The 19,683-nt window shown below is 47.8% G+C and overlaps 1 protein-coding gene across 2 annotated transcripts in view; it reads left to right on the plus strand.

Moving 5' to 3' along the window:
• ITGA3 (integrin subunit alpha 3) overlaps positions 1–19,683 on the plus strand; it is a 271,979-nt gene that overhangs the window by 204,215 nt on the left and 48,081 nt on the right. For both annotated transcript variants that reach the window (XM_085613769.1, XM_085613860.1), the window contains exons 13-16: positions 242–388; positions 15,361–15,458; positions 18,247–18,409; positions 19,325–19,393. In XM_085613769.1, coding sequence (XP_085469895.1) covers positions 242–388; positions 15,361–15,458; positions 18,247–18,409; positions 19,325–19,393 — 477 coding nt within the window. The remainder of the gene's footprint in view (positions 1–241; positions 389–15,360; positions 15,459–18,246; positions 18,410–19,324; positions 19,394–19,683) is intronic.

Raw genomic sequence — 19,683 nt, forward strand, 5'->3', positions numbered from 1 at the left:
CATGCAGGGGACTGTCTCTTGTTCTGCATGCAGGGGACCGTCTCTTGTTCTGCATGCAGGGGACTGTCTCTTGTTCTGCATGCAGGGGACTGTCTCTTGTTCTGCATACAGGGGACTGTCTCTTGTTCTGCATACAGTTGGCAACAGTCCAGTTTGCTGCATTTCTGAACAGTACCGTGCAGCCTTGAATGCTCCTCTTGGTGATCCTTAGATCTGATTCCCATTCTCTTACTGTTTACAGAACAATATTCGAGATAAGCTTCATCCCATCAAGCTCTCGATGAACTACTCCATCCTGGAGAGGGAAGGTCGGGGTAGGCAAGCCGCGCGCTCCCTGGACAACTTTCCTGTCCTGAACATGGATCAGCCCACCATGGAGCAGACTGAGGTGAGAGCATCTCTGGCAGCTAAAGTAGGAGAGGGATGAGGTATGGGAGGGATGAGGTATGGGAGGGATGAGGTATGGGAGGGATGAGGTATGAGAGGGATGAGGTATGGGGGATGAGGTATGGAAGGGATGAGGTATGGGGGGATGAGATATGGGAGGGATGAGGTATGAGAGGGATGAGGTATGGGGGGATGAGGTATGGGAGGGATGAGGTATGGGAGGGATGAGGTATGTGAGGGATGAGGTATGGGAGGGATGAGGTATGGGAGGGATGAGGTATGGGAGGGATGAGGTATGGGAGGGATGAGGTATGGGAGGGATGAGGTATGGGAGGGATGAGGTATGAGAGGGATGAGATATGGGAGGGATGAGGTATGGGAGGGATGAGGTATGAGAGGGCTAACGAGGCATGCAGTGAGGCTCAAGTGCGTCTCTAGAACCCTTTGGAGCTGAAAGTAGAGCGGGCCTGGGACAGAAGAGAGCGGATATGAAAGATAAAATTCAAAGCGCATAGGGAGAAAGCAGGCATTGGGTTAAAGGGAATAGGGGGCTGAAGAGCAGAGGTGAAAGGAGTGAGTTTAAGTCATAAGAGTTACTGGGAGACAACAAATAACTGAGAGGTGCACAATGCGTGAAAGGAGGGTGAAGGGGGTCAGGGGGTGAAGGCAGACCATGGCTCCTCTCACCTAGTAGGATCATTCTGTTCGAGGCATATGAGCTGCAGATTACACACTTTTGCATAGATCGCCATCTGGTGTTGGGCCCGGATGTTTGCAGTTTGTTTTTCCTCTTGGAAAGTCTTTTGGAAGTCACGAGGTCGGTGACTCCTCCTTTGGATCGTATTGCACATGGGCTTCGGCTCCATCCTCAGATTGTTTTTTTCCGCCATCGGGCTCGGATGTAATCTTCGCGCTTCGGTTCTGAACATTTTCCAGTTTGACGATCGAAGCGGAATCCTCACCTCACATCGCGGTATTGTTTTGATCGCGATCTCCTCAAACAACGCACCTTCTCATCGACAAATCTTCGGTTCCAGTCGTCGACGGCGGCCTTCGGGCCTACCCAAGCTCCGGTCCCGGCTGATGGAAAGAACTCCATTCAAGAAGTGCCCTCGATGTGGGTCCAAATTCCCCCACACCGATCTTCATGAGGTATGCAACATCTGCCTCTCCCCTGAACACGAGGCTCGAGACTGTCCGGCCTGTAAGTCTTTCAGATCGAAAAAGACTATTCGGGACCGAAGAGCCAGACGAAACATGGCACACTCCTCGACCTCCGTTCCAGTCGATATCTTCGGAGACGACATCGAAGATCCGGGACAGCAGCACACCGAAGAGGACCTCGTCAGTGCTTCCAAGGCCAACGACTCAGATGTGGAGGACATCACTCCGGCGCAGAGGGTCGTGAGTAATATACCACCGCCCACACCGCGCCAACACCCAAAAAGGCTTCGGTCACGCCTTCGCCTCCGGGCCTAGGCAAGACCAGAGACACTGCTTCACACACCCCAGCTTCGGGCACGGTGAAGAAGCCAAATAAGCCTTCCGGCGGCTCGGGCTCGAGCCAGCCTGCCAGCGGTGCCGAGAAACACACTTCGGCACCGAAAAAGAAACCGGCCTCTACCTGGACACCGAGCTCCGCACCGAAGTCCTCGGGGTGGAAACCCAGCGCTACCGTACCGACGCCATCTTCGGTACCAACCAAACCCCATAAGGCCCTCGGCACCGACACTTCCAAGCCGAAGCCCACCTCGGCGCCGACCAAGAAATCGGAGGTTCCCAAGCCCAGTGCTAAGCAAACTGGCACGGACAAGCCTAAGAAGTCATCGGCCCCAAACACTTCGGTGCCGACGGACCAAACACTGTCACAGGAACTATTTACACCGGATCCCTTACAAAAAACTCTCACCAGGGATCCAAAAACTGGACATTTGGCACTCTCTTTCAAAAAGAGACATTTGGACAAACCGGCTCCGCCTCCACCTCCAAAGAGGAAGGACTCTGCTACCTCCCCTTTCAGAATACCTTCCCCACCTCCTCCACCCTCTCCACCTCCGCCCCCTCTGCCTTCTCCACCCCCACCTCATCGCTCTCCGACCCTGTCTCCAGACGATGATGATCAGGGGGACCCATATCACGATACAGGGGATGTGCCCCAAGACCCCACCCCTACAGGATCCCCAGACCCATGGGACGACTACAATAACCCAGATATCCCCGACGTCCCACAAGATGACCTTTACCCTTTCAGGCCATCTCCACCGGAAGACTCATTAGGGTTCCACCATCTACTTCAAAGGGCGGCACACTATCACGGGGTAGAGTTGCACACTGACCCAGTGGAGGAGGATTTCCTCCTTGACACATTTGATACCACACATAGGACTACTGATATACTACCTATGCTCAAGGGGGTGGTAAAACATGCGCCAGAGGTTTTTAAGGACCCAGTCAGGGCCAGGGTCATTAACCCACGCATAGAGAAAAAATGCAAAGCTGCCCCCACAGATCCTGCCTATATCAAAGGGCCAGCGCCACTGGATTCCCTAGTGGTTTCCACTGCCCGAAAAAGATCAAATTCCCAAGCGTCAGGTGAAGCACCACCACCTGACAAAGAGTCCAAGCTACTGGACCCGTCAGGAAAGCGCACTGCGTCCCAGGCAGCTAATATATGGCGTATAGCCAACACCCAAGCGCTATTGGCCAGATACGATAGGGCACATTACGATGAATTAGAAACCCTAATGCACCACCTCCCTGAAAGATATAAAACTAGGGCCAATGAATTAATTCAAGAGGGCAAGACAATAACTAACACCTCTATACGCTGTGCCTTAGATGCAGCAGACACAGCCTCCAGGGCCATTAATACTAGCGTCCTCCTCCGTCGCCATGCTTGGCTAAGAATATCAGGTTTCAAACCAGAGGTGCAAGCCTCCATCCTGAATCATCCCTTTGACCAAGAACACCTATTGGGCCCAAAGGTAGATGAGGCCCTCGAAAAAATGAAGAAGGACACCGATACGGCGAAGTCCATGGGAGCCCTGCATTCACACCCTCCTAGGCGCTCTTTTCGCCGTTCTTCCTTTCGGAGCACATCCAGAGGTTACTCCTCAGATAACGCGTCCGCTTCCTACAAATCCCCCCATTAAGTCCACCTTCACAAGGGGTTATCAAAGAGGCGGCTATAGGGGCAATAATAATAAAGGCAGAGGCAAAACAAATACCGCCCGCTCTGCCACACCGCCTACCCAATGACTTCCCCCCGCTCCCTCCAGACCATCCCACTCCGGTCGGGGGCAGACTTCAAAATTTCCTTCATGTCTGGGAGACCATCACCTCAGACAAGTGGGTGACCCAAATTATTCGGTCAGGATACTGCCTGGAATTAACATCTACCCCCCCAAACATTCCACCCAGGCAACGCCCAATGTCACAAGAACATTCCACATTACTAAAACAGGAGGTAATCTCCCTCCTACAAAAACATGCAATAGAACAAGTTCCCGTCAATCAGCAAAACTTAGGGGTCTACTCCCTATATTTTCTAATACCAAAAAGGGACGAGACTCTACGACCTATTCTAGATCTCCGGCCCCTAAACACATACATACATTCAGACCATTTTCACATGGTAACGCTTCAGCAGGTGCTTCCGCTCCTCTCCCAGAACGACTTCCTCACCACACTGGACTTGAAAGATGCATACTTCCACATTCCGGTACACCATGCTCACAGAAAGTACCTCAGATGTGTAGTGGACTGGCAACACTACCAGTTCAAGGTGCTCCCATTCGGAGTCACAACAGCACCACGGGAATTCACCAAGTGCCTAGCGGTAGTGGCGGCACACCTCAGAAGACAGCACATTCACGTCTTCCCATACTTGGACGACTGGCTGATAAAAGCCACGTCCTACAACCAATGTGTACACCACACCGCCACTACAATCCAACTACTTCACCAACTAGGCCTCACGGTGAACCACCAAAAGTCCCACCTAACACCATCCCACATAAAACAATACCTCGGTGCCACCATAGACACCTCAAAAGCAATAGCCTACCCCAATCCGGCCAGGATTGCAAGCATTCAGGCTTTGCAACAAAGATTCATACTTCAACACTCCCTTCCAGCAAGAGTGTTTATGCAACTGATAGGGATGATGGCCTCTTGCATTTTCATAGTGCCCCACGCAAGACTCCAGATGCATCCACTCCAAGAGTGCTTAGCGCGCCAATGGAACCAGGCCTAGGGGCAACTGACAGATCTGGTGTTGGTAGATGGTCGCACCCATCGCTCTCTGCAGTGGTAAAACACCACAAACCTTTCCAAAGGTCGACTGTTCCTGGACCCGGTTCCACAGGTAATCCTAACAACAGACGCATCGCTCTCCGGCTGGGGAGCTCATCTGTTACACCTCACAGTGCAGGGCACATGGACACCACAACAAAAATTACTCCACATCAACCATCTGGAGTTACTATCAATCTTTCTAGCCCTAAAATCTTTTCAGTCACAGATTTCAGACAAGGCAGTCCTCATTCGCACAGACAACATGACGGCCATGCATTACATTAAAAAACAGGGGGGCACACACTCTCCACAGCTCTCTCAACTAGCACAGAGCATATGGAGATGGGCAATTCCACACAAAATCTTTCTCCTAGCCGAACATGTCCCAGGAGTCCAAAACACCATGGCAGATCTGCTCAGCAGACAGACGCAAAAGATCCACAAGTGGGAACTTCACCCACAGGTTCTTCACCCGTTCTTTCAAACGTGGGGGCATCCACAAATAGACCTATTCGCCCCCCACGAAAACAAAAAATGCCCAAGCTTCGCCGCCAGATACCCACACCCATTGTCCAAAGGAAATGCGATATAAATGAACTGGTCAGGCAAATTTGCGTACACTTTTCCACCTCTTCCACTTATTCCATTAGTGGTGCGAAAGCTACAACAGCATTCCCTCACGCTGATCCTAGTAGCTCCAACATGGGCCAGACAACCGTGGTACACCACGCTGCTGGAACTCTCGGTAGTACCACACCAAAAGCTACACCTCTCACCATGCCTCCTAACCCAGAACCATGGAGAGATCAGGCACCCGGACCCAGCTCAGCTCAACCTTGCGATCTGGCTCCTGAAATCCTAGAATTCGGATATCTAAACCTTCCCCCTGACTGTATGAACGTCATCAGAGAAGCTAGACGCCCTACCACTAGAGCCTGCTACGCTGCCAAGTGGAAAAGATTTGTTGTTTATTGCCATAACAACACAATCAATCCTCTAGACGTGTCTACACAACACATCATATGCTACTTATTACACCTACAAAGGTGTAATCTAGCATATACCTCCATTAGGCTACACCTCGCAGCAATTGCAGCTTACCTACAAAACAGGCAGCACCTATCACTTTTCAGAGTACCTGCCATTAAAGCCTTCATGGAAGGCCTAAAAAGAATAATTCCCCCCAGAGTACCACCCTCACCTGTGTGGAACTTAAATATCGTTCTCACAAGGCTAATGGGGCCTCCCTTCGAACCTTTGCATAAATGCGAACTGCAATTTCTCACATGGAAAACAGCTTTCCTTGTAGCCATCACTTCCCTTAGAAGGGTCAGTGAGATACAAGCACTTACCATACAAAAACCTTTTCTTCAAATGCACCAGAACAAGGTTGTTCTCCGTACCAACCCAAAATTCCTACCTAAAGTCATTTCCCCTTTTCACCTAAACCAATCTGTAGAATTACCGGTATTTTTCTCGCAACCTCAGACTGTTGCAGAAAGGGCTCTACACACGCTAGATGTCAGACGAGCCTTACTTTACTATATCCAAAGAACACAACCTTTCAGAAAGACCAAACAACTGTTTGTCTCGTTCTCTCCACCACACAAGGGTAACCCCATCTCAAAATCAGGGATAGCCAGGTGGATTGTAAAATGCATCCAGATTTGCTACCACAAAGCAAAATGAACGCTATCCGTTCCCCCTAAAGCCCATTCTACACGGAAGATAGGGGTTCTATGGCTTTTCTAGGGAACATCCCATTAGATGATATCTGCAAAGCAGCTACATGGTCAACACCGCACACTTTCACGAAACACTACTGTGTAGATGCAACAAGCTAGTGTGGGCCAGGCTGTACTAAAAACACTATTTCAAACCACTGCAACAGATACCGGTGGTCGCCGCTAAGGTTGGGAACTGCTATATAGTCTATGCAAAAGTGTGTAATCTGCAGCTCATATGCCTCAAACGGAATATGCTACTTACCAGTAGGCATCTGTTCTTGGCATGTAGAGCTGCAGATCTACACACGCCCACCCGCCTCCCCGGCTACCTGTATCTGTTCCAGTCTATCTTATTTAGATACAACACACATGGGTTTCTTCACTATTATCACTGCGCTCCATCTTTCCCTGCTGGCGAAAAACAATCTGAGGATGGAGCCGAAGCCCATGCGCAATACGATCCAAAGGAGGAGTCACCGACCTCGTGACTTCCAAAGACTGTCCAAGAGAAAAACATACTGCAAACATCCGGGCCCAACACCAGATGGCGATCTATGCAAAAGTGTGTAGATCTGCAGCTCTACATGCCAAGAACAGATGCATACTGGTAAGTAGCATATTCCTTCCGACATGTTGTTTCTTCATCTAAAACCTATGAATGTCATTCAGTTGTACCTTGCTGTCTAGGGGGGTCACGGTGAATATATGTGACTGTCCTTGGAATGAGGTAATGGGCCTTGTTGTTGAAGAAAGATTAAATGCTAATGAGCAAGACTTTTTGTATTAGGAAAAAGTTCACCTCAAGCTAAGGGTTAGAGACTAGGGGTTACAGATCTGGGAAAATAGGTCAAATCTGTATTAAAATAAGGTGCGCAAGGGCCCCGTATGTTCTTGTGCACACCCAGGAGAAGTGTGTAGTGTGAACAACATAACCATGCCCCGTTCCGAGAAACAATGCACTTTTGCCTGGCCTGAATTCAGACATGAAAAGAGTACATACATCAGCTGCCGCAAGAATATCGTAAGAAAGGATTAGAGGATAACTGTTCTAAAATAAAGTGTCATATTATTGACAAAGTGAAAAATTGGGCCAAAGTATAATCACACCTTCTTGTCCATGAGCAACAGGATCAGGTCTGAGCTACAGGTTAAGAATATGGCTTTCAGTGCATCACCACTGGATGAGCCATGGACACAATCAGGCCGGGGATGGACCCTCACACCCCGTCTGTGCATTGACCACGAGAAGTCGTGTGGTAGGATAGAGGTCTGTAAGATGTCTACAGCCACAGAGACATCTACTCAAAAGTCATAGTGTCAGTGCATGGTTGTTTTAGTGTGCTGGAGCTGACTTTCAACTAAGACACAAGTGAAGCAGCTCACTCGGGCAGGGGCATGGAGGTCTTCCCTTGACAGTGAGTGGAGATAACCTGAAGCAGATGGGTCTTGGATATAGCATGACCAATAATACTGCATCCATTTTGGAAAAGGCAAATACCACCAGGACATAATAGGAGCAACACTGACCATCTCTGATAGGACACATACAAGTGCTGCTAGCAAAAAGGTCATGCTGGAGGTTTTTTAAATAGAAAGGGTAAAACATTTCATTCTTTTTAGCAGCAAGGGAGGCGATACTGTGAAAAATCCTAGATCAATGAGTAAATGGGTTTTCTCAGTTTTAATGTGCAAACCTCAGATGTTTTGCACAGCCAGATTCCAAGCTATAATATGGCTCAAGGCAACTTAAGAAAGGAAGTCACACAGTTTTCACATACCCAAGTATCAGAGACCTGAAAAAAATGAGAACGCTTCAAAGTACGCCCAAAGCATTATCCGTTCTCAGTCAAACCATTCGTATTCAGGTCTGCGCTGCGGAGCATTTGCAAAATGAGCACTGCATAGGAGAGGGCAGGCACGCTTATCTGTACCTGCATACGTTGCTGGTCATGGGCAGTGTTGGTGCATGTGGTGTTTGTGAATTCTCTACTGGCTGATTGTGTGCTATCGCAGGGCCAAATAATATTATCAACGTTAGCAATGCAAGGAGAACGAGAGAACCGACACGTCGACTGTGATCCACAAGGAACACTGGCTTCCAAAGAGCGTCTATGGCCCCTAAAAACACAAAGGAGACGAGAACTTTCCAAGCCAGAAGAGGAGAGCAGCCTTTATGAAGAACATGTGTCTTTATCAGAAACCCAGTCTCTGGCAATAAGAGAAATGATAACACTGCTGGGAATTCTGAATTCAAGCTTCCTCCAAGGCCCTCTTCAAGTCAGAGATGACAGTGGTTGCACAAGGAATTATCTTCTGAGCTGGAGATGGAGGCATTCGACTGCGCGTGGTCTCTTCACAGTGGTAGAATCAGCGCAACATCTCTCAAAGGAGAACATTAATTTGCCCAGATGGTCAGGCAAAGATCAGAAGAAACGCATTCATGGCAGTGGCCAGGGAGCCACAAACCCTTTCATTGGGTCTTGTCAAGGACAGCATCTTTGCTGCATACCCATGTGCGAGACCTTAAAATGCTGTGTTGAGTCCTCGGTTCTTTTCAGACTATGGTATATGACAAGTTCATTCAAATCAGAACAAACCATATAACAAAATATTTCATCCAGAAGCACGGCGAAATGTACCCACCAAGCATTGTACAGGATGCATAGATAATGTAAATGAAGGCACCTATCGCTGTTCCTACAGAACACATATCGATAGGAGAATATTTAGCAAACTAAACCCACACACGAGCAGCAGATCACATTATCTTATTAGACCTTGAGGTATCCCCAGACATGGACTTTTACTGCAGGAGAAACACAACAGGGTAAGTTAGCACATCTGCACGCGCCAAGAGCATCAAGGGGAATTCACTCTTGATAAGATGGCGCAATACAATAATTTTACTTTTCCACCATTTCTACTGACCCTTTCGGTCATTTGGAAATTGTAGGACTGTGATTTTGACTGCAACAGCATGGGCATGGCTCCTAACAATGGAGACCGCCGTTGCATTACACAAGGAACCACAGCAGCACACCACACTACTCTCTCTGAGAGGCAATGGAGTTAGCAGCAGGGCTCCTTGCATCACACAAGGAACCACAGCAGCACACCACACTACTCACTCTGAGAGGCAATGGAGTTAGCAGCATGGCTCCTTGCATCACACAAGGAACCACAGCAGCACACCACACTACTCACTCTGAGAGGCAATGGAGTTAGCAGCATGGCTCCTTGCATCACACAAGGAACCACAGCAGCACACCACACTACTCACTCTGAGAGGCAATGGAGTTAGCAGCATGGCTCCTTGCATCACACAAGGAACCACAGCAGCACACCACACTACTCACTCTGAGAGGCAATGGAGTTAGCAGCATGGCTCCTTGCATCACACAAGGAACCACAGCAGCACACCACACTACTCACTCTGAGAGGCAATGGAGTTAGCAGCATGGCTCCTTGCATCACACAAGGAACCACAGCAGCACACCACACTACTCTCTCTGAGAGGCAATGGAGTTAGCAGCATGGCTCCTTGCATCACACAAGGAACCACAGCAGCACACCACACTACTCACTCTGAGAGGCAATGGCGTTAGCAGCATGGCTCCTTGCATCACACAAGGAACCACAGCAGCACACCACACTACTCTCTCTGAGAGGCAATGGAGTTAGCAGCATGGCTCCTTGCATCACACAAGGAACCACAGCAGCACACCACACTACTCACTCTGAGAGGCAATGGAGTTAGCAGCATGGCTCCTTGCATCACACAAGGAACCACAGCAGCACACCACACTACTCTCTCTGAGAGGCAATGGAGTTAGCAGCATGGCTCCTTGCATCACACAAGGAACCACAGCAGCACACCACACTACTCTCTCTGAGAGGCAATGGAGTTAGCAGCATGGCTCCTTGCATCACACAAGGAACCACAGCAGCACACCACACTACTCACTCTGAGAGGCAATGGAGTTAGCAGCATGGCTCCTTGCATCACACAAGGAACCACAGTAGCACACCACACTACTCACTCTGAGAGGCAATGGAGTTAGCAGCATGGCTCCTTGCATCACACAAGGAACCACAGCAGCACACCACACTACTCACTCTGAGAGGCAATGGAGTTAGCAGCATGGCTCCTTGCATCACACAAGGAACCACAGCAGCACACCACACTACTCTCTCTGAGAGGCAATGGAGTTAGCAGCATGGCTCCTTGCATCACACAAGGAACCACAGCAGCACACCACACTACTCTCTCTGAGAGGCAATGGAGTTAGCAGCATGGCTCCTTGCATCACACAAGGAACCACAGCAGCACACCACACTACTCTCTCTGAGAGGCAATGGAGTTAGCAGCATGGCTCCTTGCATCACACAAGGAACCACAGCAGCACACCACACTACTCTCTCTGAGAGGCAATGGAGTTAGCAGCAGGGCTCCTTGCATCACACAAGGAACCACAGCAGCATACCACACTACTCACTCTGAGAGGCAATGGAGTTAGCAGCATGGCTCCTTGCATCACACAAGGAACCACAGCAGCACACCACACTACTCTCTCTGAGAGGCAATGGAGTTAGCAGCATGGCTCCTTGCATCACACAAGGAACCACAGCAGCACACCACACTACTCTCTCTGAGAGGCAATGGAGTTAGCAGCATGGCTCCTTGCATCACACAAGGAACCACAGCAGCACACCACACTACTCACTCTGAGAGGCAATGGAGTTAGCAGCATGGCTCCTTGCATCACACAAGGAACCACAGCAGCACACCACACTACTCTCTCTGAGAGGCAATGGAGTTAGCAGCATGGCTCCTTGCATCACACAAGGAACCACAGCAGCACACCACACTACTCTCTCTGAGAGGCAATGGAGTTAGCAGCATGGCTCCTTGCATCACACAAGGAACCACAGCAGCACACCACACTACTCTCTCTGAGAGGCAATGGAGTTAGCAGCATGGCTCCTTGCATCACACAAGGAACCACAGCAGCACACCACACTACTCACTCTGAGAGGCAATGGAGTTAGCAGCAGGGCTCCTTGCATCACACAAGGAACCACAGCAGCACACCACACTACTCACACTGAGAGGCAATGGAGTTAGCAGCAGGGCTCCTTGCATCACACAAGGAACCACAGCAGCACACCACACTACTCACTCTGAGAGGCAATGGAGTTAGCAGCATGGCTCCTTGCATCACACAAGGAACCACAGCAGCACACCACACTACTCACACTGAGAGGCAATGGAGTTAGCAGCATGGCTCCTTGCATCACTCTAGGAACCACAGCAGCACACCACACTACTCACACTGAGAGGCAATGGAGTTAGCAGCAGGGCTCTAGAGGTCACTGGCTTGATCTGAGGGGGGACAGACGACTTTCAATCGGACAGTTTTACGCAGATGAGAACCTTCTGTACTTAGGTCGATGAGGACTAAAGTCTCGCCCATTCATGGGGCAGGGAATGGCTTTTCAACATACCTTCCACATTTGGTAGATAGAAATCAAAAATGTACGACTGTGTACACTTAGTCATTGCAACGTTAATGGCATATAGAGGCACAGCACAGTTGGTCTTTACGTATGTACGTATGCGCTATTTGTAAAGCGTTGACCTAGCCAATAGGCAGCAGAGTGTTGTAGAGGTTCAAAGGCAAGCATAAAGTCAACAAGTGATGGGGCGTGAGCTGGTGGCTGGGAGCAGAAGTGTCCAGTTGCTGCACTGGGATGTGCTGTTTATATTTCTAGCAGTGAAGATGTCACTAGTTCCATGGAGGTCAGATGAGTTAGTTACTGTTTTTTAAAGCTCCACAGATAGGAGCAGAAATAGTTCTATACAGATCACTGTCTGGAGGGCTCTAAAGTGCCAGTTAGGGCTTAAAGTGTTGCAATTCAAAACAATCATTCATTTCCTCCCAACGAGGAAAACCCAACTAAATCTGGATGGAACATGCGATTTGTTTGCTGCAAACATATTTGATATAAAAGCATCAGAGCCCTTGAGCACATTCCACAAGGCTAACAGTTTCACGTTCAGCACCACTTTGAGACATGCTGCATTCATTTGCAAAACATGACTGTATTAACATAGCGGCACGGATGAGTGCGCATGTGCAGCGCTACTTTAGATTGTATGTTGAGCTGTTCCTATTTCTAGCCCAGCCCTCAAGTAAATCCAGCATGCGATTCCGTGCACATTATGAAAATGTGCGAACAGTTTCAAGCTCCAAAAATGAAGCTGTTTCTCTTGATAGAGTGCCATGAGGTTTTGAAAATTGTAGGGGTGCATCATAATCGCAAGTAGTCCGCACTCGTATATAATCAAGAGTGGTACTAAACTGATCATTAGAATTGTATAAGTCACAACGAAATATGTACTTGTCATGGTAGGGAATTAATCCATGCCACTCGAGAAAGTAAAGCGGCATTTAAATGTGAAAATGTAATCTTGTTGTTCATTGCAAATACTTAATGAATTGCTCATGTGTAATGTAATGCGTTAGATTTAAACGTGCACAATATTAAAGTCTGCACGCGTAGGAATGATAGCTTATATATTGAATGTAATATAGCCTTATAGCCCGCCGTAGCGGGCTATACCGGCTATTAAAGGCCCGCTGCAGCGTTAAAGGCCCGAGCCGAAGGCGAGGGACTTTAACAAAAGCAGCGGGACTTTAATAGCGGTATAGCCCTGCTAAGAAGGGTATAAGGCTATTAGAACATTCTGCCACTAGAGGGCAGAATGTTCAAACAAATTAAACAAAGGCTTCTCGAAGCTCGAGGAGATTTAAATCCCCTCGAGCTTCGAGAGGCTTTTGTAAAACATTGGAATGTTGCTCTGCGGGCCTTTACCGGCCCGTAGAAGCACGGAGAACTCCATTGTCTACAATGGAGTGCTCCACATTCCAATGTTCTAATGAAACATAGTGCTTACAGATGTAACGTTCATTAATGTGTGTAGTTTTGATGTGTAGAGGCCAACAAGAACTTCTGAGTTTCGCTATGAAAGGCCTATTTGAATTTCCTATGTTAGCTGAATTTTGCAGGCCGAAGTATACTTTCCCCGGGAAGGCTCTCATTTGGAGGTAGTCAGCGAATTTCATGTGCAGGGAAGGATTTTTAGTTCTCAGGATTCCGTCGCAGGTGCAAGGACTCCCTCCTCGTTAGCTAAGACTAACCTTTTGTTTTAGGAGTTAGGTATGGAGGAGCGTTTGCTACAAGTGTCTCCAGGAATGCAGATAATGAGGAGACAATACTTTTGGTGCTGAAGGAGCCTGGGTCTCAAGGACGTTTCAACGGTTGCTGGACGAAATACAGGGTTCGATGGAAATTTACCTCCAGGAGGTGTCCAGCCAGAAGAGGCGCTACGGAGGCGTGTCTTCCATGTTGTGCGTTTTGTATTAGGGACAGTGCCCCGAGGGAAGAGCGTCAGAGAAGAGGCAGACGGAGCAGAGCTCATGAGGATAGAAGGAAGAGATCGACATTGAGGAAGGAGACTTAGAATAAGTTTGGTAGCTTCGGCTACTGACCCTTTCAACCTGAGTGTACTTCTTAGGAAGTCTTCACGAGCTGACACCTTTTTTTTCTGATCCTGCCTTGGGAAATGCTAAGTAGGGATGTCACTTTAGTGGTAGAGTAGGGACAGGCTAATCAATTTCTTTGTAGGTACCCACGAAGGCTGATTTAGATATTGGAGCAGATATCTTTAGTTTTATATTCCTAGAGTTCATTATTCTTTTTCTGCTTCATTGGATTAGGTTGTTGCGCAGATTACATTTTGTATTCGCGCCCATGTATTTTCTTAACCTCATCATGAGGTGCCTGTATGTCCAGTTATTTTTGGCTTTGTAATAAATCCCCTAAAACTTAACTCGGAGTTCGTGATTCTTCAGCGTGGAAATTGTTGGTCATTGATCGTATTTGGATGGGTTGGTTCTCTCCCCTTTACACTTCACAGCAGGTAAAAAGATCCATTCGGCCGAGGATTCTTAAGAGTGATAAGGGATGATAAGATAAGATAAGAATCCGGCGTTATCAATCTGCACCAGTAGTTTTGTACCCTGAATGGTTCTGGATCACAAGCAGCTCCCTCAGCCTCCCCATGAGGTGCATCAGTGACAAATTCTTTCACACACATTGTACCAAGAGCATAAAAAAAGAATCTTTGGATGGCCCCGATACCTGTATCGTTGTTGCTCATTGGTCAGCGTCACACAGGTACTTCATTACAGACATTCCCAGTGTTGACAACCACAACGAAAGCTTTGGAGGAAAAAGATTGCACTTTTACATACAAAGACTAGGCTGCACGTCTTAGACGTTAGAGCTATTTTGGGTGCAAAACAATTGTTCGAGGTAAGTAGCTGTTTTGTTAGCTCCTTGTGCTTCATCTCTTATACTTACAAACCTCAGCTAAGCAAGCAGAAGAGTCCAATCGCCTCGTATCTAAGCTAATCGCATGGGCCTGAACAGGAGAGTCTCTTTTGTGAGGGATTGGGCAGCAGCGAAGCACAAACCATTATCACTCAAGTCAAGGGTCTCTCCTCCTTCAAACCATTCCCTGATGAGCCGCTTCATTGCTAAATGTTCACTCAGCGAGTCCTTGGTGATCCAGCCCGGCCTCTGCATGTTCATGGGAAAAATGGAAATGGCTCAGAATTTCATTCTACAGGAGCTCTCTTTGGGGGCTTCTGCACCCTGTGACTCAATGCTGGTTGTTGTGTATGTTCAAACGTAAAGCAAAATGAAAGCGGTGTATATTTTCATTATGCTCCTGTCTGCCTTCATTTCCTGTAGATATCTTCTAGTGTGGCCACGCTTCCTTCAGTGGCCCACATCTGAGGGGCATCTGCCACTGTGCATTTTGCTCTCACTTGTGTTTAAGGGGCAAGCAGCAGATTTTGTAACTATGTTGATTTACCTTTAGATTAACTTCCAGAAGGAGTGTGGCACGGACAATACCTGCAACAGCAACCTCCAGATGTCCTACCAGTTTGTGAACTCGCAGAGTGAGCCGCTGCCCAGGTGAGAGGCCCCTTGTCTGCTCTCTAGTTATTGATGGGGAAGTAGCAAGGCTTGTCCTGTTCCTGCTTTCTGCCATTGCTAAGTTTTTGTATGCCGAGTCCCACAGAAAAGATGAAGCGTGTAAGTGTCGGCCTTTCAGTTCCTTTACATTGAAACGCCTTGCCCAAGATCACCTGCTCGCCCTGCTGATAAGCGACTCTAATGACTCATAGGGTCTGGTGTGAGTGATCGACCTATGGGCGCTTGAGGTTTTCACAGGTTTGTTACGTGTCCGTAAGCAACTCTATGTATGACTCTAACAGTGTCACGCATGTGCTGGTACTCCTGTCATACGCCATGTTTCAAATATGTGACTCATAAAGTGTCACTCATGCTTAGACGTCAGTTGAACCCGCGTGTGGGCGTCTATCTGTCAGACTTGATGAGGCGCAGCTTAGGGTCAGTTACCTCCCGCCTTTAACAGAGTCACCAATACGCGGATACCCCCGTCTTACATCAGACACACAAAAGGTGATGGGAGCAATACTTCCCATGCCTGCAACCCATTGACCTCTTGCCTACCAACCTCGGTTTGGACCCAGCCATTTGCAAATCAGTCTCCACACTGCTCCAGTAGAAACAGTCCAGCATGAACTGACATCTAGGTCCTCACAGAGGCAGAACACAAGCAACCCACGACTGATTGGGGCTCATTGGTCAGGCACTGCTTGGTTCCAGCGGCACAGTATGCACAGGACCCTCGACACTTAGGGCGGTCCATCAAACACACAAACGGTGATGCGAGAAATGCTTCGCTGGCAATCGCTCATGGTGGTATTTCAACCCAGGGTTCTTTTGCCCACCATGCCTCCTCAGTTAGGACATTGATATATGTATATCAGACTCAACCCTGCTTCAGTAGGAACAGTCCAGCCCAAACTACCAGTCCAGGGCTCCAACCTGAGGTGGCATGGTGGGCAAAAAAAACACATTTTGGAATGCTACCCCGAGCAATTGCCAGTGGGTAGACTAAATGCCAGCATTCCTCCCACCACCGTTCTGTGAGTTTGACCCCTGCCTTACACCCTGACTGCTTCCCCGGTGTGTCTCTTTAAAGGTCCCCAATGATGAAGCGCCAGTGCAACCCCTTTGCATGTGTGTCCCACCGGATGAGGAGGGAAGGAGTTAGTTATCCCCAGTCCCTGCTCCTAACGGTGTAAGCAGTATGTAAATGGCCCACTGTTAAATTTGTATATGCACTTATCACAAGAGCAGTATGTAGGAGTCGCTGTAACCCGTTTATACGTTTTACAGAGCAGTGTGTGTGTGTTTGAGATTTACAGGTGTTCCTCTTACAGGGTGACTAGTAGGCCGGTGTTAGTGCAACACCCAACCGTTGCAGTGGGGGCTTCGGGCCTCGCTTGGGACATGGAAAGAGCTACATAAATACCAATAAAATACAGTATGTATGTGTTGTAATCTTGTGTAATGTTATTCTAGAACATGGAGATGTCATGTAGAATGTTAGTGAGGGAAGGTTCAGACTTGAGCTGGGGATCGTGATGAACGGAGTCTGTTGATGCCTTCTGATTCGTATACCGGATTAAATATCAGAACAACCTCATTCTGTGTGTTTCGAGCTTATTTTTAACACTGGCGACGAGGATGGGATCCGAACCCACGCGTGCAAAGCACAATGGATGAACAGGATGGTGAAGGATTGTGCTCAAAGGGCATTGTCTTTGAAGGTTTCGTTCAGTGGGGTATTGAGGGACATGTGGTGGGCGCATCGTACTACACCTAATGCGGTCACTCAGGTTTCGCCGTTTGAAGTCTTGAGGGGCAGGAAAGCCACATCGAAACTTAATCCTTTTTGGTTGCCTGTGTCTTCTGGGCCTGTGGTGAGCAGAGAGGACTGTCGTAGTAAAGTCCTAGACTATCAGCACAAGTATAAGGCTGATTATGATCAGAGAATGAGAGTTAAGTGCAGAAAGTGGAATGTTGGGGACAAGGTGTTAGTGAAGAATCCTAGGCATTGTTTGAAGGGAGAGTCTTCTTTCCTTGGCCCCTTTACCATTGTGACTGTCAGGAAAAATGTAGTAAGAGTAGATTCTGGTGCTATGTGGAGCATGTCTAGATTGGTGAAGCATCATGGCAGTACATGCAGAGATGATGTAGGAGAGGGTGTTTGTGTTAAAGATGCGGAATCTTGTAGTGGGATTCCTAAGAGTGGGAGTGCAATGCCGTTTGGTGTGCGTCCTTCAAGAGAGAAACACATGCCAAGGAGATTTTGTGATTATGAGTTACAGTGATTGTGGCTCTGAGTTGTTTCTCTTTGGAGGGTAGATCCTAATTACGCTATTTCAGCAGTTGTGAATGTCATTTTATTGTTCTTTTAATTTTATTTTCTATTTCTTGTATTTTGTTTAGGGAAATGTTCTTTGTATATTGTGTTTATTGTTTTTCTCTAAGTAGGGGGGATGTGTTGTAATCTTGTGTAATGTTATTCTAGAACATGGAGATGTCATGTAGAATGTTAGTGAGGGAAGGTTCAGACTTGAGCTGGGGATCGTGATGAACGGAGTCTGTTGATGCCTTCTGATTCGTATACCGGATTAAATATCAGAACAACCTCATTCTGTGTGTTTCGAGCTTATTTTTAACACTATCCAGTAGCATGTGGCTGTCGCCGGGTCGCTCAAAGTGCCTCTCCAAGAGCAGGCAGTCTGCCGGTTTCTTTTGTATCACTCTGAGCACCTCTGTAAAAGTTAACAATATAGCCTTGTAAACATGTTGTGTGTCTCCGCAGGGACAATGGCATACAGGTCCTGGAGTACAGCCCCGAAACAAAGCTCCAACTGAGCGTCACGGTCACCAACGTACCAACCACTGCCACCAATGGCGAGGACGCACATGAGGCGAACTTAAATATCATCATCCCACCCGTCCTGCTCTTCTCTTCTGTCCGACCGGTAAGGACAAATAATACTTTGCTCTCTCTACCACTGATCCACTCCAGTGACATCACTGACCTCACTTGACAAAGTGACCAATCAGCACTGGCTGGTCAGCATCCTGAAACAGCAGTTCTAAATGTGTTCGAGGCATGCGAGCTGTAGATCACATGCTTTGCATACTCCAGCCATCTAGTGTTGGGGCCGAATGTTTGCAAGTTGTTTTTCTTCGAAGAAGTCTTTCCAGTCACAAGGTAGGTGACTCCTCCTTTTGGTGATAGTGTGCATGGGCATCGACTCCATTGTTAGATTGTTTCCGCCATTGGGTTCGGACAATGCAATTGCACATGCTACCTTCATAAGTACCTCCATTCTTACCCCCTCTTCCTAGCTGTTCTCTCCTTTCCTTTCGCTTATTCTTCTCTTCCCTAACTTGATATTTCTGAATGTTTCTACTGATAATTTTTGTGCTTGCTAATATCTTTTTTATTCCTGTTTCTGTCTCATTCTCTTTCTCACCTTCATTTCTCATTCTTTGAGTTTGCTAGTGGACTCTTACATTGCTTGCCCTCCTTTTCCTTTGGCTGCTTACATCTCCACTGCTTGTTTCTCATGCACATCCAGGATTTGATTGATGTGTTCTTACTTGGAGCAACGGATGAAAACTGGGATGATTGGCTAAAACGGGATGGATACAATTTTAGTTTGTGGATCGGAAGGCAAGGGGGCAGTAATTGTTCCCTTTGCTGACTGAAAGCCTTAGGAGGGAAATCTGCGAAGCTCCATCATACCCGGATGAAGGCCCCAGTGTCCCGGAAGGGCAGAAACGCATTGTTCTTAGTTTTGTTACACAACAATCAATGTGTTGTATACATTTGGTGATGGGTGCAAGATGTCATACGTTACACTGTTTGTTGTACTTTCTCCCCCTAGAGTCTCTCTTGCAGCTTTAATGGAACATTGTTATGTGAACTGGGAAATCCTTTCAAGAGGAACCAGAAGGTGAGATTTATTTTACATATTTCTCTAAAGTCCCCCACATGAGTCTAGGAGGCGAATGATGGGATCCTTCTGACGCAACTGTTCTGTGTACAACTGGTGCTGCCACAATCTTAGTTTGTTACTCTCTGGCCACAACATAGTTGTGCAACCTAGGTGCTCTTGAATCTGCTGGCAGTAGTAAGGGGTACTTTTGGACCACATACAGCAATTTAGGTGGAGAGAGCACTAATAATGGGGCTGTAATGGAAAGGGGCAATTATGCCACTATGTCAGGCTTGCCCTTGAAGTCC

The sequence above is a fragment of the Triturus cristatus genome, chromosome 1_1, assembly GCF_964204655.1.
Source record: "Triturus cristatus chromosome 1_1, aTriCri1.1, whole genome shotgun sequence".
In the NCBI taxonomy this organism is placed as follows: Eukaryota; Metazoa; Chordata; class Amphibia; order Caudata; family Salamandridae; genus Triturus; species Triturus cristatus.